Source organism: Aptenodytes forsteri, unplaced genomic scaffold (assembly GCF_000699145.1).
Source record: "Aptenodytes forsteri isolate BGI_AS27 unplaced genomic scaffold, ASM69914v1 Scaffold357, whole genome shotgun sequence".
Lineage (NCBI taxonomy): Eukaryota > Metazoa > Chordata > Aves > Sphenisciformes > Spheniscidae > Aptenodytes > Aptenodytes forsteri.
The window spans coordinates 46,427-73,304 of NW_008795671.1; the positions used below are offsets into that span (position 1 = coordinate 46,427).

The window sequence follows — 26,878 nt, forward strand, 5'->3', positions numbered from 1 at the left end:
TGCCTTTCTTTCAGAGTAATAGTTGTTGCTCTAAGTATACAGCTATTTTCCAATGTATTTCATTCCAAAGAAACACAAAGGAATGATGTAATCACATGGCAAATATGTTGTATTGTGAAAAGTTAGTCAATAAATATTGTTCTGCTACAGGAAATGTTGTGTAACAGTTTAGCCACATGGTTTGCAATCTTATACAAAAGGGCAGTTTTTCTAAGTCCTTATCATATTACAAGTACTACAGCAAGGGCTTTCTTCAGAAACCTCTCAAGTCTTAACTTGATCATATTTCTCGCTCTGTTCACAATCAGCGTTAAAAAAAGCCCAGATCCCCCAAAAAGCAGCCTAGTATGAAGAACAAATTGTTCAGACAGAAGTCAGTAAGAGCCACGTGCTTTCACATTATCTCAGCTCCTCTCCCCCAAACACATTACGCAGTTATATCACCTATAGAAACCAGGAAAAAAATATTTATGCAGATAGGCCTCAGATACAAGTAGCTTCATTCCTCCTCAACGCACTCTGCCCTTCCCGCTCCTGGGTGTGTTGCTTCCATAGCAGACAGACAGCAGTCATGAGATGTGCTAATGACTTCTCCAGGTCACACTTCCCAGAGTCCTTTTCAAGCATTGCCAAGAGAGGGTGTGACTAAGTGTGAATATTATTTTTCCTCTGTGTTTATTCATTTTTTTGCTATAGAAGTTGTCTCTTGGATTTGTGCTTTGTTATGGTTTCCTATCATTTTCTCAAAGTACGATATTTTTATTTTTAACAGCTAGAGAAATTTGAGCCCTCAGAATGTTTTTTTTTTTCTTTTTCTTTCCTTTTATTTATTTAAGTGCAGGATGAAGTTTTTGCTCTGTCATATATGACTTTGTTCTCTGCTCTCTCTCCCCCCAGCCCTGGGAGACTTGTTTCCCCAGGACCTCCCAGCGGGCAGCTGCCAAAGTCCTTCTCGTCTTGCCTCTTGAAGCGTCTACAGGGTGGACGAGCTTTGCTTATAATCCCTCAGGATGACAGAGGCATAGGTCACATCTGGGGGGGTGCAGAGCACCGACTCCGAGACAGGGGAGCTGGGCACGGAGCTGCCAGAAGCCACCGAATCCCGGAAAGGGGACGGGGGCGTCAGCGCCGGAGAGTCTTCCAGAGTCAGTTTGCTGGTTGCTGGCTCCTCGTCCTCCTCCTCTGGGTTCTTCTCGTAGACGTATCCCTGAATGAGCTTCAGCTTCTCACTTTCTGCTTCCTCAGCTGGGGGAGACAGGGGCTCCTCACTGAAGGTGGCCACCTGGAGAGGCGGAGGGGGCGGCTGGTGCGGCGGGGGGGGCTGGTAGGGGGGCCGAGGGATGCCGGTGGCAAATTTGTTGACCACTCCTTGCAGCTGGTCCATGAGAGACCGCGGCTGCAAGGGCAGGGTCTTGCGGGGCTGCTCGGGCAAGAAGAAAGAAGAGGTGGGTGTCCTCCGCTGTGGCCTGCAGCGGGGGGGTCGTCGCCACCCGCCTGTGCACCACCATGGAGGGGCTGCCGGGCTGGTTGTGGCGAACGGGCTCTCTATCTTCTTCCTCCACCACATTGTACAGAGTCTTACTGCTGATGTCGGTAAAGGTCAGGCTCTTGCTTTGGCCGTGGTAGCTTTTAGTGAGGGGTTTGATCACCGCTGTCTGATTGCACCCTGTCTCCTGGCTCTTCACATGCACTGAGAGTCTGTGCCACATGTGTTCCCCCTTGGGAGCTTGTCTTCCACCTGGTTCAGACCATGACACAGACTTTCCATTAGAACTATGAATAAAATAAAGATGGGTTTATTTGCATTTACATTACGCAGACACAGGCAGTATAACAAACAAGCCTACAAAAACACTGATTGCTTTGCCTCATTAATAAGCCTTCCCCCTCCAGTTCTCCGTGTCCTCCCAGAAATACTACAGAAGAAAACAACAGTGTCTTTTAACAGCAGTAATTACTGCGATTTTCATCCAAAAGCAATTACTCCCTGCTGGTTACACACCCCACAGGCACCCTGGTAAGCCTAGCCTGCAGGAAGGGCTCTGGGAGGGCTGGGGGTGTTTTGAGCACTCTAGCTATGTCATTTTGTACCTTGCAGGGGGAAGAGAAAAATGGGGAAAAAAGTCACAGGAAGAGCTTTAATTAAGCCTGATTTATAGCTTATAGGAAATATTTCCAAACTGTTGGAAGAAAACAACCCACAGCCTTAGCCTTTAGCACGCTGGGTAGAGAGAGGAATTGTTACTAACTGCTCCTTTCCTTTTTATTTCCTGGCCCCCCTTTGCACTTAGGAACAGATTAGCTATTACAGAAATGAAGGACTCGCAGGGTCTCCATCAGGTAGGAGGCAAACGCACTTCTTCCCGTGCGACTATTATTTACAAACCAGGATAAAATACTGGGATTGAAAACAGTTGGTTTGTGTGGGTGGAGGAACAAGCAGAGACATGATCACGGGGAGTCGAACCCTCCAGCATGAGGGCTGGATCCCATCAGAACACTGGGATGTTTGGCTGAGTGAGAACCTGAGGGTCAGGTCTGTCCCTGAGGAATTGTAGTGGGTTTTTTGCATTTTCCTGTACCTTTGCAAGGAGCAGCACTCAAAGCAGAGTGATATCTCATTAGCAGCTGGTGGGACAGGGACCTGAGTGGTGCTTTAGAGGACCAACCAATTGTTTAATTGCAGGTCAGGTAGTAGAGATCATTTACAGATTGTAATATACATCACCTGGGTGGAAACCAGAGACTGGAGAGAAATTCTGAGATGATTTATGCGAAGCAGCCTTATCTCAGGGTTTCTTCCCTCAGGGGGCAGAAGTAAACAAAGGATTACATTTCAGACCCTGTGACTGCAGTGCAGGTGGGAGGCAATCTGGGTGGGAGGCTGGCACAGCAGCGTTGCCTCCTGCTACGGCACACACCAGGGCAGATCGCTTCCCTTACATACAGCCTGCAATATTGTTCTGAGTATTTTGCTTTTCTTTGCTCAGAGTCCTGTGCTTCTCTTTTTCAGGAAGTAAATAATTAGCAGTTGAATTTTGAAAAAAATATATTGACTAACTTTGTGATAGCTGGAAGAAACTGGTGCAACACAGATAATGTTGTAAATCTGGCAAAACGGAAAAGAAATGTACATGACAATGTGGCACTTTTCTGCTGAGCAGTAAATATTCCTGGAGAAAAAAAGAATTTGAAATGGATCCAAGCTGGGAAGTTCATCTCCAACTCCAGACTCCAAACGCTGGACCTGTGACTCTCCACCTCTGTGGGAACTGGCTCACAAGAACAGGCCAATCTAAAACATTCGTAACTTCCCCCAAGCATGTAGTTGGTAGGCCCTGGAGCTGTTTAGATTTAGAGCTTTAACCTAGAGGGGAAAAAGAAAGCCAAGTTCCCAGCTGAAGAATGAAACCTCTGTATTATAGTGATCAATTAAAAGATAAAAATGAAGGTTTAGAAGCATTTCCGTTTTGATCAAAATGAGCTGTGGTATGGCAATTTTTTGAAGTGCTATAGAGATAAGCAAATGAATGTAACTGTTGGGCGTGAAAGATTTTTAAAGTAATATTTTAACATACCAAGATCTACAAACTCTTCACACAGAAACACATTTTGACTGCTTTGACTTCAAAACAAGTCTCTTGTAGAGAGGAAAATAAGTCAAGTGCTCTCATATTATATTTTGCTGATGCTATAGCTTACAAATACTGCAAAGGGCTTTTCTGAAAAAAACATGATGATTATCTGCTGTCTCTTATGCTAAGTCCACTTCTGCATCATTTACTTCTTCATATCTAGCTCTGGTGTGTCATCTCACTTTTGAATCCCTCCTCACACCATCTGTTTAGTCTCTATCTCATTTTGTTCCCAAGATTTCGTATTTTACATCAAAGGCAAGCACTGCTATTTTAAGGAACTCACTACCTCTGTCTTCAGATCTTCCTCCTATTCAGTTCAATTTCCTCCCCCTCACTCTCAAATTCTGTTCTTCTGACTTCTTCCTTCTGTAGCACTCTCCATAGTGTACTTAATTGAGTCAACGGCCGTACTTAAATCAAACTGCGCTGGGACTGCAATACCCAAACGTGAACAAACCGCTTAATCAGGATTTGTCTGTTACCGACTTGCTCTGTGCGGAAAGCTGGTGCCGCCGAAGTGCCTTGCCTCCGCTTGCCAGGCCTCGCTGCTCATGACTCCGATGGCCTTGTGACAAACAGCTTTAGAGCCGCAGTGGCTCTCCGTGGGGTGAATCTGGTGATTTCCACCAGGAGATCTCTCTTTTTTGTTATTGTCCTCCTCAGTCTCTCTTTCCTCGCTGTGTCTGTGCACCGTTAGCCTGTTAATGAGTCATGTTTGAGACGGAGTCACAAGACTGTCATAGAAATACCTGGGCTCTGTCTTGCTGGACAGCTGGCAGGGAGTCATGCCGAGATTGACACGTTCAGGCAGAATTAAGAATTAACATGCAAGAAAAACGTTTGTTATCTTGGAACAAAGACCAGCTATCTTGAATGGCATTAATTGACATTTAGACAAAAAGCAAAGATGGGGCTGGAAAAGCTCAGACCTGAACTAGGCCCTGGTGAGATAGGAGTCAACTCACTTGTGCAAAGCAGTGATGACAATCCTGACTGTATGTGGGATGCGTGGTCACCATTCGCTAAGTGATTGTCACCTTCTTTTTTGAAGGAAGCATCTGTGGGAGAAGGTGAAGACCAAAATAATCTGTCTGGTATAATGGGAGAAGGGATGATTTTTCCACATGAAGGCAGGAGAGGGCAGCAAGCCAGATCACAGTTGGGGTATTGAAAACGTGGTGTTCAGTTGCACAGTGACAAGGTGGGACTAACTGGTGTTTTCTTGTTTTTATCAATAGGACCATTACCCATTTCATGTCCATTATGTATTTATTTGCCTTTCCTAACTTTCTCTTTCCTTTATACAATTTCCCGTAAGATTTAGACTTCACACTTACTGCCTAGAACTGAACTCCTTGGAGTCTCAAGGGATCTTAAGGTTTGTAGTTGTGTATACCCAGTGTAACACTCCAAGTACTATTTCTTCAAGTCCTTGCATCTAGCCTAAAAGTTCAGACAGGTTCTTGGATATCCTATCAACACGTAAGACGTGCTTGCTTTTGCTTTATAGGCAAGGACATATACATTGAATTTAGCTGCTGTTTCTCAATTTTCACCACAGCTTTGTCTAGGTTTTTCATATTTTGGGGGAATAGACATGAGTATATTTCTTGTGTGAATTTTTATTAGTTCCGTGAGCAGATCTGTCGCTATTTTTGATAACTCAAAGTGTTGTTTTTAATACATGCATTGATCTTTACAACGTACAATCTGCATGACTCTGGGGCAGTCATTTTCAGATACTCTTAGCTGATGATTCTAGACGCTAAACAAACCAGAAAACAACTTCAGACCTTAATAGTTACTTGCAGGAAGTCTTTAAAAGAACTGATGTACCCAAATCTGAGACTGTGGTCCAAAATACCCCTGCCCAGCCATTTCTTACCCGAGGACATGCCTACATCTTGTTAGATGGCTCACTGTTCACTGTTCCTTACCTCCAGCTGCCCAAAATCCCGCTCCTGCTTGTGACTAGGACTGCCCCAGTCTCAAGTCCAGTCACAGGCCAAGAACAGAGCCCTGCTCCTGCCGGTGCCTGGGGGATCTGACCGTGTTGGCTTCCTTGGAGCCATATTGAGTCTGAGCACCTCACACAGGTGGTTCCCCCCGACACAGCAGGGTCTTGAAGATGTCTTACTTTAGACATTAGATAGCAAAGGTTTCTTTACATCTTAGAGGCTGAATGCTCCCCAGGTAGAAGATGATTGCCCCATTTCTGAGAGCCAGTGGTCTAATATAATCTAGTCTGTGCAACTCTGATCTTCTCACCAGCAAAGCTATAGCCTGAGACCCAGAGCATAGAGAATTAGATAAACTTTCAGTCATGTGTGCTTGAACCTTTGTCTTTTTTGCCTTGAACATTTTATGCATAACAATTGATACCACATGAAATGGTTAAACAGAGTGATATTCCCAGGGTGCTCTGATGAGGTTAACTTTAGGAACAGGCATATTGGGAAATGGCTCCTCATCTGATCTAGGGCTTGTTACTGCCAGAATGAAACAGCTGGAGATGCAGTCAGGCAAAGAGCTTGATAAAGAGCCCTTCCAGTTAAAAAGGAAGGGACATTCCTTGATCCGGATTGTGTGAATTTTTATTAGTTCCTTGAGTTCATCCCCTATTTCATGCCTTTAGGATGCCAGAGTTGTGGTCTGTTATCTTTTCCAAGTGGCCATGAGCTGAGGGAGCATCTTAAGCTCGCTGAGATGAGGGATACAGTCATTTGGGCCAGGCCTGGTGGTGTTAGACAAGGTTCAGGGCACAGGTTTATGATGTAAGGCTGTTGTTTTTTTTAAAGCAGCAATGACAATTAACCAGTGAAAGAGGTTCTAGGAGAAGTGATACATGTTCCCTTTCTTTCATTGTCAGACTGATGCTTTGGCCAAACCTACCTCCTTGTAGTCACTATATTAACTGAAATGCCACAGACAGTAGGAAGCATTGGGATAACCTAGTGGTCCCTTCCGTGAAGCTAAAATTTTAGGAATGAACATTAAATACAACCTGAGAAGGGGCTATCAACTCTGTCAACAAAAATTAGGTCCAAACCAAACCCTGAACTATCTTATCAGCAACCAGACGAGGTCGGTGTCAGGTACTGCCCAGTCAACAAATGACGCTCCCACCTTCACAGAGCCGGGCACCGTTACAGGCCACCTGACAACTGTGCTCCAGAAAGCAGCATGCGCAGGGCTGTCCCTGCACACTTACACAGAGATGGCCAGCCTTCAGAGACAGCGGGGAAGCAGAGCAAAGGAAAGGCCCCATCCAAAAGCTGTGCATTGGACAAAACATTTCTCAGCCCAAACAGCAACTGCTGATGGATGCCCTCCTAGGGAAGCCAGCAGAGGAGTTTCTGCCCTGCCCACAGAAAGGCAGTTAGCCATCCACAAGCTTCCCCCAACCCTGCAATCATGTAAGAAGTGGTAATGAGCCTGAGCAAAGCTGTGTCCCACTGCAGCCTCACCGTTCCCAGGACCCGAGCTAACAAGCTTAAAATTCAAGGCTAGTACCTGCACTGCAGCACATTGCAGGAGCTTTGCTGGTATCCCCAAGGTCTATTCCATTATTGTCTTCATTTCAGTAAGGCTGCTGGGGCATGAAATTTGATTAAGGGAGTGAACTGGTTTTAATTCAGAGTAGTGACACCTCCTTATGCCAAACAGGACCCTCCTCTCGGAGCTGCAGCAGTCAGCCCTGCCACTCATTAGCAGAGCAAGCCACGCTGGTTAGCATGTTCCTGCATGCCTAATTTTTGGAGCATTGCTTCTAGGGACTCATCTCTTTTACTAACCCAGGTTTAACCTCTCTGTGACTCACCCAAGAGTGAGGGAGCCATCACTGACTACAGTCCCTATCTGGTGTATACTCATTTTTTTTGCCTGATAAGCATCAGTTATTATCATCTAAAAGAAAAAAAGAATCACAAACCAGTTTCAGCCTTAGTCCATTTACACTGTAATCTCTATCTCAGTGATAAGAAGACCTTACAACAGTTCTCACAATGTGACTCCAATGCTTTCTGTGGTGCTGTATAATTAGAGCAAAGTTTAACCTCCCACTGCTGTTTCTGGAAATTGAGATTACTGAACTAACTTTTCCTTGCTGCTCCCCTCCCTTTTTTTTAGGACAAAATTGCCTTGGGCATGGGACACAATGTTCTATGTAAATTAGAGACCTGCTTTAAATGTATGATGAAAACTGCTACACAAAATACAGGAAAACATAACGCTGCCAGGCTGTCTCACAGGGGCAGAACCTGATAAGACTTGGGGTTGTCGTGGGTGAGCACAAGCCTAGAGCCACCTTTCCAACCCTCCGTCTTGCCACTGGCTTATGTCAACTAAATCTGACCTAGTTATTTCCTTCATTAGTTATTCTGCTGCAAAAGTTAAACATTACTTTGATCTGAGCTACACATAGGCTTTCTAATGTACATCGACCCTACTGATAACTGATTTTTTGCTGATTTTTTTCTTTTTTTCAATTGAAATGTTAATATTATACAGACTGTAGTGTGGATGCAGTAGCTATGTCTAGCCTGAATATGCTGTGACGTGATCCTGGTTCCCATCCACAGGGTCCCTAGGTTGGGGTCAGACCCCCGGGGCAGGACCAGAGGGTGCCAGATCTGACTGACTACTAATTATAGTTACTAGTATTAATTTTTAGTCTCATCTGAAATATAGAAGCTATGTCACATTTCAGTCATCCATCTAATTATTAGTGAAGAAACTTTTGGCTCACGAGTGTGTTTTGTTAAAACAAACTGATTAAAAATAAGTTACTACAAATAATTTGGAGAAATATATTTGCAGAGTTTGCAAACTGCTTGTGATCTGTTGGCTTTGACATTATGAAAGTGTCCTCAAAAGTGCAAAGCAGTGTCGCAGCTCGCAAACTCTTCATTAAGTATTTTGAAAAAAATACCAAATAGCTACTAATGTGTTGCTTGGAGGAAACAACTCGTTCCAATAGATAATACAGGATAATAAACAGTTTGTCCCAAATAGCAGGAAAATTCTTCCAGTGTTCAAGAAAAGAAGATCAGAAACCTGCAAATCAAAGTGAAATTAAAAAGTGCTCTTACTAGTGAAAAGATTTTGAATCTGTTTATTTTCTGGTCATTAATAAGCAAACCCCACCAAATATTCAGAATTAATACATCCTACTGGATCACCGTTGTAATTTTTTTAAGGATTTTAAAGTTAGTGCACAGAAAAAGCATGGTGTAAATCATCATAGATCCTCTGATATCAATGGAGAAGCACATTTGTGTTACCCGAAGATGTCTCTCATGCTGCACATTTGAATAAATGTCTATGACAGTGCAGCCAATGACAATACCTGAACCGAAGCATTTATTCAGACAGGCTCAAAAAGGAGCACAGCTAATAGAACCTGAAAACTGAAAATTACTGTGTGTTGAGCAAAGGGACCTGGAAAGCTTAGGAACACGGGAAGAAAATGATAGAATGAAATTAATTTAGGAAGAGTGCAGGTGGGTGCAACTAAGACAAAATAGCAGGTAGGGCTGGAAGGCTGTGAAGATCAACAACCTTCAAAAAACATTGCATGACAAGAAACACCATCAAAACAGATCTCGAGCTGCTGTTGAACAAGAAACACTAATTAATGACTTTTGAATATAATAAAGCCACGAAAATAGTCCATGAATTCTGTGTTTCCCACTCAAAAGCACCACACCATGGTGCAGAGATTAGAAGGTCTTTCCTATGAATGCAGTTTAACAGTAATTAAGACAGTCGGAGGTTTGTCCTTGCTTTCTGTAATCCTCTGTGGTTCTGACAGAAAATGATTTGGGGCACCACATTTTTACCAGAAATATGTTGACAAACTGGAAGCTGTATACAGAGCAGCAACAAAAAAAGCATCGGGGACAGAGAAGAGAGTGTGTGAGAGAAAGCTAAAATAGTTGAATATATTCAGTTTGATTTCAAACATTTGAAAGGCATTAGCACCCAGGCTGGAAGGTATTTCACATAGCATATAGATGCAACTGAGCCCCCTAGATGAAATTACAAAAGGGAAAAATTATACTGAAAATCCAGACTATTTCCTAGTCAATAGCTGTATCAGAGCAGGAATAAATTCCTAATGAACTGGTAAAAGCCTGTTGCTCTGGATGTTTGCTGCCAAAAAGTGTGCAGCCCTTGCAGAGGTAGCAGTCACTGAGGTCTTTCTCCCACTGTAACTTGTCAGATTCTCTGCTATACTTGAGAATTAAATAAACTCCCAACAGTTTAAACAGTGCTCGAAGAGCCATCAGACTTGCCTTAACATGCCAGCATTTTGAGTGCAAACGTAACCCAGTTGCCACAGGAAGCTTAGTCATGAGGCCCCTCGCGTGTAATATACAGCTCTCCCTAATACGCTGTAGTAGATAAAGCAGCTAGGAAAGCCTGTGGGTTTTCTGGGCGTATCTGGAAGTTTCCATGGTAACAAATGTGCAGCTTCAGAAGAAAAGAGCCCTGAAACTCAAAGCTGATGTTTCTGAGTTTTTTAATACGATAATAAATCTTTATTATTCTATATTTTCACGTTTCTGCATTTCTGGCCATCTCCAGGATCACACGGAGAACGGAGATCAACATTAGCACAATAACTGATGCTAAGTATTGTGTATATCAAAACACAAGAGCGTTTCCAGTCCCTACACCTCTTTGCTTGTAACTGGAAGGTGAGGGAAACCATGGCACCTGTGGTGATTTCTAGCATCTTGGGGTAGCAAAGCAGGGCTTCCTCAGGAAAATCCAGACTCGCAAACTGCTGCAGTTCTGGTGACTGAGACTCAGGCATGAGGCCAGGCGGTGCTGATGGGCATCTGGTGATATGACGGACACATGCCTACTGCTCAGCCTGGGCTGCGTGGCCACAGGGAGCTCAGGCAGTCGGTTGCTGACGGAGGACGTGCCCTTCCCCTGACTGCAGTGCAGCGCTGCCAGGCCTCTGAAAGCATCAGCCCTGGCTGGAGGGAGTGGGAAGCCTATGGAGGGGCAGGGCCGGGGGCAGAAGCCAAAATAACAAGCTTCATGCTCAGCAGGTTTGAAAAGCTCCACTGCTTTTTAAAGCCTTTCTTATCTGTGCAGCTGCCACAAGCATTTGAAGTCCCATCGGATGGTTGGAGTCCCACCAGAGGTGTTTTTCAGGAGCTCATGTGGATGAGGATTTTTTTTTTTCCAAACTGAAAAAAAAATCCCAAGCATTGTCATGCAAAAAGCAGGAGGTTCAGCCTTCCCTGTGCTCAGGAGTTTTACAGCTTGTGCCCATGCTTTTTAAATATAATCCGTTGTTGCATTCGCCTTTCTTTGCCTCCTACTGGTATGCCTGTGTTGGACTCCCATTTCATCATCAGTCTTTCCAGACAGACAATTGGTGATCTGTGCCCAGGGAATCTGCAGCACTTGCTCCAGATCAGAAAAGAAGGGCATATTGTTGTCGGACTGGAAGCTAACAACAAAATGCTTGTACTGCTCCTTACACTGGCTTTGTAAAGTTTGCCTTTAAGGGTGGCAAATCTGGTTGCTGCACAGGCCCTGTAAAACCATCACTACCGCTCCAAACATATGATGCATCATACGTATTTCTTCTGATCTGCAAATCAGAGGGGCAGATTTGATTGAATTAACATCATTGCTACCTGTCCACAAATAGCATAGACTGTCAGAGGCATATACAGAGCTAGAATGCTTTGTCGCTGATTAGAGGAGCTGAACAGCATCTCTGGCTGTACAGAGGCAGTGCTGCTCAAAATGCCGTGTCAGTGGATCACAGGCAGCTTTCCACCTAGTCGCTGCACAACCTTCCCTGGGGCAGGGAGCAGGACTGTTTCACATCTGCAGTTTATCAGATGGAAATGAGCATAAATCTGTCCTGGAAGAAATTAGGCGAGGCCCTTCTGTTTCTGCAACAGCTAGCATGTTTTCTCCACCGGGTTTGTGTTTGCTCAGAGAGGGCAGCATTTGCACTTCTTGTTTCTGAAGAGCCGAACTTTGCTATTGTTCACTGAATGGAGAATATGCAGAACCTAAACATCTTTCAGAAACTATAACAGGAAAAATTTCTCTGCTATTGTTTAAAGATACTTCAGAGCAACTATTTGTTCCAGGCCAGATTCCGCTGGTTTTATTTACATGTGCCTGCTCATGATTTCCCTGTTCTGCAAATCCCACCAAAGCAGCGTTTACTGTGTTCCCTCTGCTGGCTCTGCAGCAGCAGTTCACTAACAAGCACAGTTAGCAGGAGCTGTGCACAGCAAAGGTGTCTTGCCGTGAGACAGCCGCTAGATTGTTGTTTAAAGCACTCAGGATAATGTCATCTCCATGCAAAACTGTAAAAAAGAAAAAAATCTTAGCTAAATGGAAAAAGAAGATAAAATTAGTACCAAAAAAGGGATGTATTTGCAAGGTTGTAGGCATTTACAAATAAAATTGAAGGCTTTAAAAAAAAAAAAAGTAAAAGCTGCAAAAAAAGTATTCAGTGTCCTCTTCATCACATCTGGACAATCAGATTAAGGCATTGAGCAAAACAGGGGACATCATAAGCAAATTTCCCATCTTTAATGGCATGCACCACATTTGTCCCATCATTAGACATGATAAACCAATGAGAAAGAGAAAGCAAGGGGTAAAACCACTCTTTGTCATGCAGCTTCTCTTACACATTCACTGCAGTGTGGGATTTTTCAAAGCTGCACATGTGCCGACGGACACTGGCTGGTGGGCGAGAACTCTGGCTGCCTCTTCCTGAAGATTGAAAAGAAAAAGACACCCAGTGAGTGGTTATACACATGTGCACACATGGTGGCTATACCACTCAATAGGGTGCCTGTCCCTGACCTATGCCTAAGGGTCACTGCGGGCTTTCCCATTTTTTCTCCTCTTGCTCTGGGCCAGTCACCTCGACTTGCACACAAGTTTCTCCTTGGCTCCAGCACGGTATTGTTTAAAATAAGTTCTCATGGTGCTTGTCCCTGCTTCCTCTGCTGAGCCCTGATGCACTTTACACACCAGATGGCAAGGGCTGCTGTGCATTTAGCTGTCAGTGGGACTTCTCCCCTGGTATTCTCAACGCGGGGTGAAATGATGAAAAAGGAACATCTGCCTTTCGCATCTTATTTACAAAAGCATCACCAAAAGTTTTTGTTGGTGGAGTTTTTAATATATACTCAGCTCCTGCTTTTTCTCTGTGCCTCTTATTCCCATAATCTGCTTTTCTAAATGTTTCCTTTCTTTTGCTTTTTAGCTTTAGCTGAATAGTCACTAGCTTTCATTATATGTGATTTCACTGTATGTGCTGCTTTTTTCTCATGGAAATGTTGGCCTCATTGAGGTAGATGCAAAATGAAGAGTCTTCTAGATGCTCTATCTGCAATGGCAATTCCGAAAGGGATTGCAGATGGCAGTTTTGGCCATTAATATAAGATAATTTCCACTTCATTCTTCTCCTCTCCCTTATCCTATCAAGCGGATGCAAACTTTCATGTCTTCCCCAGTATCAATAAAAATACATACACACACACGCGTGCTTTGACAAAAATCTCAGGTATTTTTGCACATGGAATGTATCAATGAATTTCTGCAAAAAAAGTTGTCATTGTAGTGCAAATAAAATGCAAATCAAAATTCAGCATTTCTCCCCATCAAACAAACAATCATAGTGCATGCTTGCCAGACTTCTGTTTACCTCAGAACAACAGATTCATGGATGGTGTGTGCATGTACTACATACTCAGCACAGCTGCTCATGAGCCAAACAAGCTATTCTTCTCACCACATACTAAAGCACGGGAGCACAGCGTGATGTACACAGAATACATGCATACCCATTTTGGAGAGGTAGATGCCTTGAGATGACTTCTGAACTATTATGAATAAAACACAAATAAGACATACTGCTGAGCAATTTTGTAAGCCTACTCCATTTGAAGTCTCTAGAATAATTAAATTCCTTACCAGATGTAATGATATCTCTGAGATTTGACAATTTAAAGGCAATCATAATTAGGAACTTAGCTACCATGCTCTCTCCTACACCCTTTTAAAGTTACAGAGATTATTAAGCTCCTGATTAAACAGAATATCCGACATTTCTACAGACCTTCAGTTTTCTTCATCTATTGACAGAACAAAAGCTTTCTACTTTCTGCACTTGGTTTGTTAAAAGACAGAAATTAGTAGTTTATTCAGTCACAGGAGCTAATTTTACAAAATAAGTAGCAACATGAGGTTGATTATTTTGGAGAAAAATCCAGTTCTAAAGGTATTTCACACACACACAGTGCTGTATGCACAATAGAGGGCACACAGCCATGGAGAGCCTTGCTCAGGGACCCTGGAAAAGGTGGAAGACTTTTGTTTCAGAGCACTGCTTAGGACCTGGGTCTTTCTAAGTCAACAGGCTTTACCAGCTATTATCCCTCAGCTACTGCAGTTTGCAGTTGCTTCTGGCTTACTTAGTGGCATCTCGTTTCCCCCCCTGTATTTCTTCTTATATCCCCAAAGTGAGTTCAGAGCATTTTGCTCTCCAAGCTCTAGACGTCTATAGGTCTTGTTATGAAATCCTCCTATGTGAAAGGAAGAAAGCAGCCTGCTTCCTCGGGCAGTCCAAAATGCTTCCTAACATGTTCAAAATACAGTGAACTCTTTTCTTACTGTGGCTATAGTTGTGCTCCTCAGCCAAAAATCAAACACAGGTGTTAGATTTAATAGAGTATGCAACCCCCAAATGCCTCGCCAGGTTTGCATTCTGTGGGAGGCTGTTGTTAAAATGCTGCCAAGCTCCATCAAAGCAGTGGTCTGCCTTTTGGTCAAGGTCAAAGGGGATCCCCATATGGTGATATATAGCATATACACTACAGAAATCAGCTCTAAACCTCAAAGTTCATGCTTCAGTAGAATTTGGATTTGGATTTGTAATGAAATTTGGATTTATAGTGTTATGGGAAATGTAGTGCATGTGTTGATTATACTTCAGTGAAATATTTTGCAATTATCAAATCATTGTCTAATAATAAATGCTTTTGAAGCATTCAATTTGAAGTATCCTTGTAGGCTTGCTTTGTCTTACTAGTAGTGTGTGCTAATACTGCAGAGCCCTGATTCAGGATTAGTGCCCAGCTCTCTGTACCTCTCTTTTTTCCCTTTTATATTTAATTATGACAATGTGTCCCCTCTTCTTCCTCCCAGCCTTGCAGGCAGTGATGGCACTTCACATACATTTCTCTGGTTACAAAAAAATTAGGCAGCCTGCCTATCTTTACAATATGAGGATTAATGGGTCATTTTTGGGGCAGTCTTCTCAAGGGTAATTCCTGCTGAGTGGTTATTTGTGTCCTGAGCCCAGAGGCAGGATGGATCTTCTGTGCATTTGAACAAGGAGTTGGCATACCATCATGAAAGTGTCTGAACTGCTTTCTAACGAACCCCTGGGTGCAGTAACAGGGAGTCTGGCAGAGGAAGCAGGGTGGCAGTGCAGAGGGTTCCTGAAAGAAGTGTATTAATTGCTTTACTTTATGTTCTTTGAAGCAGAAAAATGCTTCTAGCCAGTCGCTCAGAACAGGGTAGGTAACAGGCCTGTTGAAATCTGCAGCGAGGAATATAAAGGATCTGAGGGAAGAGTCGCTCTTGCCACTGTTTTTTCTCTTAAGTGTAAAGGAATCATCCCACGAGGCAAACAGCTGTGTCAGGGTTGTAGGAAAGTGTAAATTGCTATCTGTAATGTTTTATATCTGAACAGCTATGAAACTAGAAACATTCACTTTCTGCTCTGGAATTACTCTCTCTGCTCATCCAGACTCCCCAAACAGACACAAATTGAATGAATCTGTCTGGCGTCCAAGATAACTGAAGCGCAGGACACTGTGTTACCTGTCATCTGAAGCCACAGTCAGAGATCCTCCACACTAGACGTTGTCCGAGCTGTAAAAAAAGCTTTCACATTCCCCACAGTCAAAAACATACAGAAAAGCACAGCCCTGGATTTTATACAATCTAATCTGAAACGACTGACCATCAATGACATTAGGAAGAAAGCGAGGTGGGGAGGGAATTCAAGAGAGGTGATGATAGCATCATGCTGATGCTTACAGTGATAGCCCTGAATCATTCCCTAGTTTTTAAGAACTTACGTATAACCTGTAGCTTTAATACAGGAAAGGAGAAGCCTTGTGCCATGTGCCCTGTGGCACACTACCATCACATCCTAGAGTAGTTCCTGCTCCAGCATTCAGACTGACTGCCCTCCACACTCCCAAGGGACAGCTCAGCAACACCGCAAACTTTCTAGCCTGCTTTTCACCTCCTCAACCCTCTAGCAGTCTGCAAGGTGACTGGGGAGGTAAGCACACTTCGTATGTAGAACCAGATCAGCAAAGTGCTCAACTAAACACTCATCCCAAATCCTCTTGCCTCTCTAAATCTAGCATCTTCCTAGGCAGAAGCATGTTCATCTTCTGATGTTTGTGTCCTTGAAAGGTCAGGTTTTATGTATGGTTGTCGTGGCTGGATCAAAAGATATCTACATAAAAAGAAGCAAGGCCATGTCCTTTTCCTGTAGGAAGAGGGGCTGAATTTTCAATACCTTTTGTATGAGCCAGGATCTGATAGAAGACTTCTGCAACGTATTTCATTAAGCCAATAGATGAAGTTGGGAAGATGGACAGGTTTTCAGTACAAATTCATTTTTAAAACACAAGTCCTGAATTCCAAGCTAAGTGATGGTTGGAAATAATTGCTCTGAGTTTTAACTTAATTATGCTAATCAGTGGTGCAGCGGCAGTTTTTGGGGGGAAAGAAATCATTGAGAGCTGTGGAGCAAAGAGCGCTGCAAGTAGGAGGGAGGTTATAGGGTCATTCACCCTTGCCAGGCAGGGTGAGACATACAGATAATTATCACCTGCGGAGGACTGAGGAGCAGGAGGGATTTCACAACACACCCTCTCTGTCGAGGTGTGAGCATCTGCCGAAGAGGATAGAAGGGCCACAGTCACCAAGGAGAACATAGTCCCAGTGGGATGCCCAGAAAGACCCAGCACTGAGCTGCACGTTGGAGGCAGAGCTAAGGCTAAACTTAAGGTCACCCTGGGCCAGCAGGAGCCAGCTGTGCGCCCAGGGGAATGCTCCGGCCCTCCCTGGCTGCTCCCTCCTGCTGCTCCACCTGCCCCTCCGCCCCAGCACAACCCTTGGTGCAATTGCTCAATCAACTGGCAGGGAATGACAGGGACAACTAATCTGGGTCACAGCTAAGCCAGAAAAAGAAAGGGGAAAAAAGCCAAAATTATCAGTTCCCTGCTCCAGTTCACAGTGTGGCCGTCCAGGCTCTTGTCCCTGCATAAGTGAAGGGACAGCACAGGGTAAATGAAGGCTTTGGGTGTCATTTCTGGCTTAGGGCAGCTTAAAGCGTTTGTGGATTTACATGCTATGATAGCCCAAAGTAGCTGCAGGCAAATCTCTTGGCTGTCCAGGACGGTGGCAGGAGAGATTTTTGAGATAACTTATATAACCCTAAGGATTAAGAAATGTGTATAACTTAAGGAGAAAGGACTGCTCACTGAGTGGCAAGTACAGAGATCCCTGGGGCCATGCTTTGCACCCCACGGAAGCCTGTACTACCCATATGCACGAGCTCCCACTGCACACACACGCGAGCCCCCGCTACACACCCATGCGAGCTCCCACTGTACCCCCGTGAGCCCACGCGAGCTCCTGAGGACCCCTGCGGAGCTGCTGGATTGCCCCTGCGTGCTCACGGCTTTAACCTGCCACCTGGGGCACGCACGAGAGCTGGTGGCAGTGCCGGTTAGTGCCGGCTGGCCCAGCCCTTGCAGCCCATGGCTCAGTGGGGTTAACGCCACCCACGTGCTTAATCTGCTCGCTCGGCATTTTTTGCAGTCATTTGTGCTGCTGCAGCTATGCTTTCAAGCGTAGCCCCTTGTCAGTCTGCTCAAGGTAGATAATCCCTCCGTGGGAGCTTACACAGACTCTGGGATTTGCTTTTTTGTTGTTGTTTGGTTGTTTTTTTGATATTTTGCTGCTGGCTGTCTGGTTAGTTGCCTGGTCTGGGGGGCTTTGGGATGGAAAAAAATGAATAACGTGGAGTAAGTCCCAATTTCCAGACAATGCTTGATCTGGGAATGCAAGGCTTGCAAGCCAGCCAAAACAGGCTGAACTGAACCACGTGAAATGATCCAGCTTGTGCCATGAGAAGAATTGGCCAGAAGAGAACATTAAGAAGATGTTTTCCGTGGAAGTAGAGGGAAAGACTAACAAGAGCTTGAAGTAAGAAAGCAACAAGAGCAGAAGTTCCTGGCTTTAACACGCTAAGGATGAGGAAAGATTAGTAGTTTGCAAACAGCGTGGGTAAAGAGAAGGAGGGTATACGAGCTAGAAGGTGGCTTGCAGATGGGCATGTAAACTGAGCCTGTGATTCTCTGGGGATACCTGGGACGGATCAGACTGAAACTGCAAACACCAGCAAACCATCTACTAGCGAGGAGCTGGTAGAATCAGATCAGGGGCACTTGTTTTGCTAGAGTTTAAGATCAGCTTTGACATCTCCAGCTGTGGTGCTGCAATACAGCTGAGCTAATCTAATGATTTGCTGCTGAAAGGGACAACTCTCACCCCTGTTCCCCAAACCAGGGGCAGCAGGGACAGCTTCTCTGGTGCTGACATTAATGTTTGTCTGACCTTGAGATCTGGCTCAAGGACAATCCAGCAGACAATAATTCGCTTTTTTTCTTTTTTTTCTCTCTGTAAGGTTAATTTTACAGGGTGGAAAAACCCCACATCCTGCACGCCACAAAAGAAGAACCGCAGAGCAGAGAAAGGGAAACAGCTTAAGAAGAGATAACTGAAGCAGTAAGCTAGAAATGGTCAATTGTTTATAATGCAGTAATAACAAACCTGGAGCTTTTAATTTTCAAGCGGGCTTTAAAGTGACAAATTGTGTGATTACTTCTAGCCTGCACAATTGTTTGCTGTTTACAGTGATAATGCCTTTTAACCTATGCTTGTCAAGTGTGGGAGGCTGAATGCCAGAGCACATATATGCTCTGAAGAATTAGCTGACTTGTTATTTCAAAATTAAATAGTCTTTAACAACTTTAATGTGGAGGCAGATGTTCTATTGATACAATATACTTCCCTTTTCAACCCACACTTAAAGTGGTTTCTTAAAGTCCTTTGACATAGCAGAGAACATAAATTCTGTTGTTGGCCATGATTTTTAGTGACTCTTTGACAGTGGATGTCTTCTGCGTGGGCATTAAATCTGTCATAGTCTGTTCTGCAGAATTCCAGACGTGGGTCTGGAAACCCCAAACAAAGATCTGGAAACCCCAAAGATCTGGCAATGCTGATTTTGCCCATTCAGAGTCCTTGGGGCACAGAGCTAAGAACTGGGAGAACAGAGGAGATCTCGGTCAGATCTCTGCTCTGGGTGTGAATGGTACTCAGTGCAGTTGGGGAAGATGGAAAACAGTATCAGAAGACAGGTGAAAAAAGCATCAAACCATACTAGCTAAAACAACCCCAAAGTCAAGCAGGAAGTGAAGATGGAGATTTTGAAATTCCTCACTTTTCCCTTTACAAACTCTTAAATCACCGTAGACAAAAATAAAGAGAAGAAAGTTGTTCCATTATTAACATCTGTGGAACAGGCATTTAGCAAAGACTACATCCAGATTTTGGAGTGAGTAGTGCACCAGAAGTTAGCCTCTGCTTTGCCACACATTGTATCCAGCGCCAGTCTCTGCATCTTGTTCTGTGTTCTACGAAAGTCATGTGAAGAATGGAAAAATTAGGATAGCATTAAATGTTGTAGAAGGTAGTACAGGTGTTTGTAAATGAATGTGTCTGAATTTGGGGGTATTTTAAGAAAAATGGGCTTCTGCCGGTGCCTGGCTAGTGTGCTGTGTCCTGTCCCTATAATAACAAACACAGCTGCTGGTGATGGTAAGGCACAAAGGTGTGCAGGTTGTGGTCTCACAAAGGCGAGTGCAATTGGCAGTGGTTCATGCTGTTGAGGCATAAGTAAGCTGAAACTGCTTGACTTTTGTTTCCAAAGTTTAGTAAAACTCCCGTTGTCAAAAATACTCCCAGCTCTGGGAGCACAAATAGCAGGGGGGAGCTAACCTGAGCTACTGCTGGTGAGAAATTTTTTTCAAATCCTTCCTAAGGATAGGGAAGAGCTGTGGAGAACATTCCCAAATTACAGTGATGATGTAAGTCAGAATAGTCAGGTCTTTGTGCCTTGGTGACAGCAGGCATCATCCTGACAAATTTGCTTTGAAACACATTACTGATCAACTGACAGCAACGTGAGGGCCTCTTCCCACAGCAAACAAAACATATGTGCTAGTGTCATCCACCAAGGTCTTCAAAGATATTTCTCTAATGAAACATAGAGCAATACTGGACTGAGACTAACACTGTATAATCAGGATAAAACTCTGCTCAGACAATTTAATTTCTAACAGGGTGGAAAACCATACACACCTACAGTCCCTTAATAGAGATGGACCATCTTCTCTCTCTGGGAGTGTGATTCGCCTATGAATTACAGAGTCTTGCTAAAAATCAGGTGCTCTGTCAGCATGTTTGCAGCATCTGCAGTTTGGCTTGCAGTGTTTTGTTTTGTGAGGCATCCCTGAGCAAAGGGGAGCACTCATCACAGGCAGGGATAAGCTCGGTGGACAAGCCAGAATGCGAGATGCCTTTCACATCAGTGAAAGAGGTGACATCCAAGAGTGCTGTCCTCTTCTTGGGTTCTTATGTGCTTGTGTGTCCCTAAGCATGAAAAAGCATTAAATAAATTAGCAGTAGTTCTGCATTTCACATTAGTAACTTTGCACTGAATTGCTGGAATGAATCAAGAGTATTTTTCAGACTACATCTTAATTTGAGGAAAAAACCAAACCCCTGTATTAACTGTATATAGATGTGTATAGTGCTTGTGCTGTTTTATAGCCTTATCCTTATATAGAGAATATCAGAGATCCACATGATATCCTTCAGTACCCAAATTTTTGTTCACCTCTAAATTAGCTCAAAGATGTATGAAATCACAAGGTAGCTCAGAGATTCCTGCAGAATAAACACTTGCAGAATATCCTGTGTGTTTATTCTATAAGTATTTGTACATGAATCATCATGTGTTCATGAAATGTCACAGCTCTGTTTGCTTCTGCTGAGGGGAGGTGAATAACTGAGGCACAGGGCTGAAACATCACACCTTTGAGGATAGGAAGGAGGTAAAATGCATTCTTGACTTAAAAAAACCTTAAAGTAGCCTCTAGGAGACTTGTATTTTAGTTCTTTATTTCATTTCCATTTTAAAATGCTGAATTAAATAAATAAATAGCTGTTACGCATTTTAAAATGGTATTTCAGACCACCCTCCCTTAAACGTGGGTTGGTGGGGGTTTTTTTCCGAAGTATGTGCTTATGAGAGTTGGAGTCTGACTTCTATATGTAATATAGGGAAGTATTCAGGTTTTCAGGTGCTTATCTGGATGCAACCTTCAACACCTATTTATTTACCTGACACTCTCAAAAGGAGAAGATTTCTTCCTTATTTTTCTCACAGAGAGAATTCTAACCAAAGCAATGTGAGATTACAGTGCTAAGCAAATAAACATCATTTGCTTATACCTATACGTGAATGGAGTTGTTTGTATCACTCACTGTTGAGTTGGTGTATTTTTGTAGCATCCTAACTGGATTGTTATGACTACAGTTCAGAATAAAAATGCAATAAATAATATATACAAATACAAAAATACAAGGAAATGTAATAAGTGATCCAGTCAAGCAAGAAATTAAATTACAAGTGGTGTCCTTATTCCTGTGTTTTATGCCAAGAAAGATACTAGCTTTCCCAGGACTTCTGTAGTACTGCCTTTGCTTCCCTTCAGTCAGGAAGCAGAGATTGTGGTGCATAACTGCAAAGCTCCCCTCTGATGTGACTGTGTATCTATGCGTCATTGTGCTTAAGTATTGAGATTCATTATAGAAAGCTGCCTGGTGCTACAGCAGTGCCCGTAAGTTACACAACATTTTGTGATTCAGCATTTTGAGAGCAGCAAAACAAGAGAAGGAGCTGTAAAGTGAAGTTCTCCAGGAGTCCTTTGGTAAGAACCAGGCTGCACTCAGAGACCATTCCTTGGGTTTACGTCCTGTCAAAATCCCCTGGGAGAACCGAGTTGTGAATACCCATGAAAAGGAAGTGGCAAAGCTGCCCTGGACTGGCAACTTCTGAGAAAGGGAAGAAATTACATAAAACCTTACACAACAGCCCTTTCACCTAAACGGACCATCCAAATAAAATGTGCCTCTGACTGGTGACAAAGAAGCAGAAGTCTGGATGGGAGCCCTGGTGCAGGTACTGTGCCCTGTAAACTAATTCAGTATAACCTGGGGTTTGTCTGAGAGGGGTTTATCCCCATTGCTCTTACTGGGAAGCCACTGCAGAACCTCATTGCTTTTCTTATTTATTTCTCTTAAATGTAGTCTCGGGCAGCCTCTGTTCAGTCACAGAAGGAAACCCAGAGGAATAAGGCTAAACTGCCAGATCTCTTGGCTTGTACTTAATGACAATCGTCCCAATCATATTGTATATCTGTCCCTGCTCCTTCTCCTCAGCTGGCCTTAGGAGTGACATGTGATTGGTTGTGCATGTGCTGGGACTCCCTTTAGCTGGGATAATTTGCAAGGAAAACTTACAGTGCCTTATGCAGCCTTACCCCTTATTTCTCATTAGATGGAAAAAGTAAATTCTCTATCTCCAGACATATATTGCGTATATATTGCACACATATACACAGATACACAATTTGGTATATAATTTGGTATACACATTTGCCATGCCCGGTTTTTAAATAAATATGATTCATTTACATCGCTAGAAAGAATGTAAGTGTGGAAGTGACATCTCAGAGTTATTTGTCACCTATTCTGTGCTTTTTCAGATGCATGGGACAGAACTACATCATATCTATTAAAGCAAATAAAAATTCAAGGCTAAGAGGACAATATTAGATATAATTACATAGCTCAAATTTAATGGACAACCCTGCAGCAGGGCTAGAAGAGATTGTTCTTGGATTATTAAGTTTCAGACTCCCTTATTTGTGTTTCTTTCCAATTCTTTAACACCAATTGTAAGAATCCCTTTGGAAACATGTAACTGCCTTCTGGGAGTTTTAAATATTCACTTAAATCAATATACTGACAAGGACTGAAAAGCTTGGCTGAGTTTGCTGCATTTTCTTATTTGAAATTCACATCACATACATAAGAGAAGTGGGTAAGAGCTGTGTGCTGGAGACACAGTGCTATGTGTCCACAAAATCATTAATGGTTTAAGCCCAGTAAATAGCCCAGCAAAGCCAGCAAGTGTACCAACTGCTGAGAGAGAGATGTTTGGCATTAAAACCTTCAACTATCTCTGTAAGCATACAAGATGCTTTCCCAAAAATGCACTGCAATCTCAGAAAACGGTGAAGGACTACACTGATATGGAAACTAGGCAAATGCCAGGGAGGGCTGTGACGGGGAGATGAGTCGGGCCAGAGCAGGGTGCCACCTGTCCCTGGCACCAGGGAGCCACGCCAGAGCTGCCACAGCTCCATCCGCACCGCGAAGGAAGCAGACTCCTCCATGATATGCCCTGGGTGGGATGCAAGGGCGAACCAAGTGCCCTGTGGTTGTGGAGCCCCGCGCCCTGATGGGGAGCCGGGAGCCACGCAGCCACGGACCAGCACAGCACCCTACACCCCATGGTGCCACTGCTCTACAGAGTCAGCACCGAAAAGAGGGCCTGGACGTCAACATTTTATTGCTAGGTTACTGGAGAGATCAGACATACAACAACAAATAAATCATTTAAACAAACAACATAACCTGTACTGTATAATTTTTCCCACTATCTTTTTTTTTTCTTTTTAATCTTTGTGTTAATTCCTACTTGCAGGAGCTTACAACCTTTCTGCTGTTTCAAAATTCTCTTCCGTAATATGCCTTCCCCTCTGGGGTAAGCCTCAGCAAGATGGCTGTGCAGGCCCAGCAGGTTTAAAGGCCTTCTTGAAAGTGCCTTGGAATTTGGTATTTTCCAAGGTCCCTAATGGTAAAAATAAAGGGCTGTCTTTATTGTGTATGCAATACTACTACAGGACATGAGAAGTTTACTCACTGCATCAATTTTCTAAATTGCAAAGCAAGCTAGCCTGCCATTTCCTATTAGATTCAGCGATTGTCTCTGTACTGGTTTGACAATGCTGTAGGAAGATAAAACTACACCAGACAGTAATCTGTACAACAAGCATTTAAAGATAATTCTTACATGATGCAGGCTAGGTGACACAATTTAGGACCGAAGATAATAAATATATTGCAGACTTGTCAGATTGGGCTCGTGTCCTGAAGTGCAGGAATTTAACAATATATTCTTTTTTATAGGAGAAGGTGCAATGGTGAGCAGTTATTATTAATCATCCTTGCACTTTCCACTAAATCTTCTTGTTTCAGATCTTTTGATGCATTTCAGCCAGACGGAGTGAAATATTCCCTGTGCAGCTGTGCTAAGTTGAGATTGGTTTTGTTCGATTTCACACACTTTAGCCTGCAGAGGTCAGGACAAAAGCCATTGTTCTTACTTACACAAAAAGTGTTTCCATGTCTTCTGTTCACACTTTTCTCCTCTCCCCCCTTGCCTCCATAACCCCCTGCTTCAAGATAGCATATTGACTGCATGGAGTAGTAACGTGAGAGCAAGAAGAGAGAATACTCCTGAGTATGTCTTACTATGACGAGGCACTCAAGTTGGATCAAGTGAGAGGCTGTGAAAGATCTGCATTTGTATGACTGCAGCTGAACACGCTGAACATTTACTCTCTGTTTCTGGAAGCTCCAACTCTTGCCATGCTGCACTGTGCATTTGCTTCCTACCACCACCATGAAAAAACAGTGAAACAAAATGTCCTGCCTTCTGGACGTGCTTATGCTAAGATTCCCCTCACTGCGTGTCTGTGGGAGGCTTTGAAAATGAAGGGGCTGAGGAGACCAAAAGCTTTTGTGGACTGTGAGTCGCCAAGTGAAATGAGTCCCAGAAAAACATGGCATGTCAGCACAGCTTGTTCAAGATGAAATGGCAACTCAGCAAGTCAGTTTAAAGAGAATGAGTAACTTAAGAATACCTGGAGATAATGTTATAACTGGCAAGACAAAAAAGCAGATAGTTCCTTAAGCCTTGGTGAGGGAACAGACACGTTACTAGAGGTAACTGAGAAACCTGATTCCCAGCTAAAAAGCTGTATATAGGGACCCAGTACAGAGGGAGAGAGGATGAAGAACAGGAACAGGCTCCTGTAAAGGAAGCAGGGAGAATGTATTAGGGGATGCTGGGTTGCCTGACCCTTTTTACTGGAGTAATATAAAGCCATTTTGAGAGATCCTTGGCCCAGGTGACTGCCTGGACGCTGCTTAGGGTGGATGCCTATGAGAGCAGCTTAGAGGCATGGACTGCCAAAACATGTTAAAAAGATAAATAAAAAGTACATGTTTGGAGATACTTAAAAACAGTCATTCATTTCTGGGGGCAGACAGCAAATACATTAAAATTACAAGGGGAAGCAGGTGGCTTACGCATTAATGTGGAGTCCTCGCCACTCAGTGAGTCTTGCTAGTTGGCCTTTCCATCAACTCAAATTTTGCTACACAACTTATGTTGACAACTAAATCCATACTTACTCTGAATCAAAATGCACTAAAATGGTGTCCAGACCTGGGGTCTCAACCATAAATTTAAAATCATTTATATGTGAAGACCAAGGCAACAGCTCAGCATCACCGCCAAACCCGGAGCTAATTACCCAAAGATGGACAACAGACTTATCCCCTGTGGTCCCCTCTGCAACACTGATTCTTCTCATGCCACTGCAGCCCACAAGAAGTGTGGGAGAAGAGGTGAGCCTTGCTGTGTGGCCCAAGCTCTATTTGAAGTGTGCATGTGGGCTATAGAAGAGCAACACAACAGACCTGCAGATGCAGGCCTGGCTCCAGCCTCCTGCACATTGAGTAGGGTCCATTTGAAGCAGAGGCTGGAGAAAGTGTTTCCTGAACCCTCCTCAAGATCAGCATCTTCAATGTCACTGGTTATTTTTTCTGCATGTAGTGCAGAAAGGAGCATTGCTTCCTCAGGGAAGCAATCATACAGGCACTGTACAAGAGTGCTGTTCTTCAAGCTGATTGACCCTCGTAGACCAAAGTAACATTTGTGGTCAAGAACAAGGCTAATGATCACAGCAAGATCCATATCCGAAATTTACAATCTCACAGCTGGGAAAAAAAAAAAATTAAAAAGGTTCTCCTAAAAAATGCTGCTATGTCATCATCCTGTAACAGCCAGGATCTTGTAACATCATCAAGCAGCAAACTCTAACAAGAAATGTCCCCACAAAGCTTCAATAAAAGCAGCAGATATTACTCTCTCTTAATCTTTCCTGATGGAGCTGTTCCATTTTTTATAAATGTTTAAATATTCATTTGACAAGAGGGAGAGACTGAGAGCAGCTCTGTACTGAAGACACTTGTGAGGGATCTCTCAGACCCAGGTTCAAGTTCTCTCACAGAATAATACAAAGTATTTCTCTAAGGTTTGCATCAGGATTTTTTTCTCTGTTCCAGGACACATTGCTGGTCAAGAACAGAGAGAAAGGAGGAGACTTGCCCTGGGACAGTGCATAGTCCGGTTATAGGGCGTTCACCTGGGAAGTGAAGGAGATGTTCTTAACCTAAGTGAGTGCCTTAACTAATGGCTGTTGAGGTAAAGTTCCCTCACACTTTCCCAGCGCTTTCATCCCTCCATGGGAAAAAAAGAAAGTCCCCCTGGCCCAGAGAGGATCCCTCCCATCAAAGCCCAATTCTATGAAACATTTTGAGAGGCCAGAATTTTCTGATGGAAAACATATTCCACTGGAAAGTTCCCAACTAGCTCTATTTGAAACAGCGCTGGCTGTAATTGCTCATAGTTTAACTCAACCAAATAAGATAGAGTTCTGTGCTGGTTTTGGCTGGGATACAGTTAATTTTCCTCATAGTATCTAGTATGGGGCTGTGTTTTGTATTTGTGCTAAAAACAGTGTTGATGATAACACAGGGATGTTTTCGTTACTGCTGAGCAGCGCTTACACAGAGTCAAGGCCTCTTCTGCCTCTCACACC

General features: G+C 43.5%; 1 protein-coding gene across 1 annotated transcript in view; it reads right to left on the bottom strand.

The window, feature by feature from the left end:
- Window positions 1–973: 973 nt before the first annotated feature.
- GRM1 (glutamate metabotropic receptor 1) overlaps window positions 974–26,878 on the bottom strand; it is a 229,176-nt gene continuing 203,271 nt past the window's right edge. Inside the window, 2 exon segments of the mRNA XM_009282500.2 lie at window positions 974–1,435; window positions 1,437–1,773. Of these exon segments, the coding sequence (XP_009280775.1) occupies window positions 974–1,435; window positions 1,437–1,773 (799 nt within the window).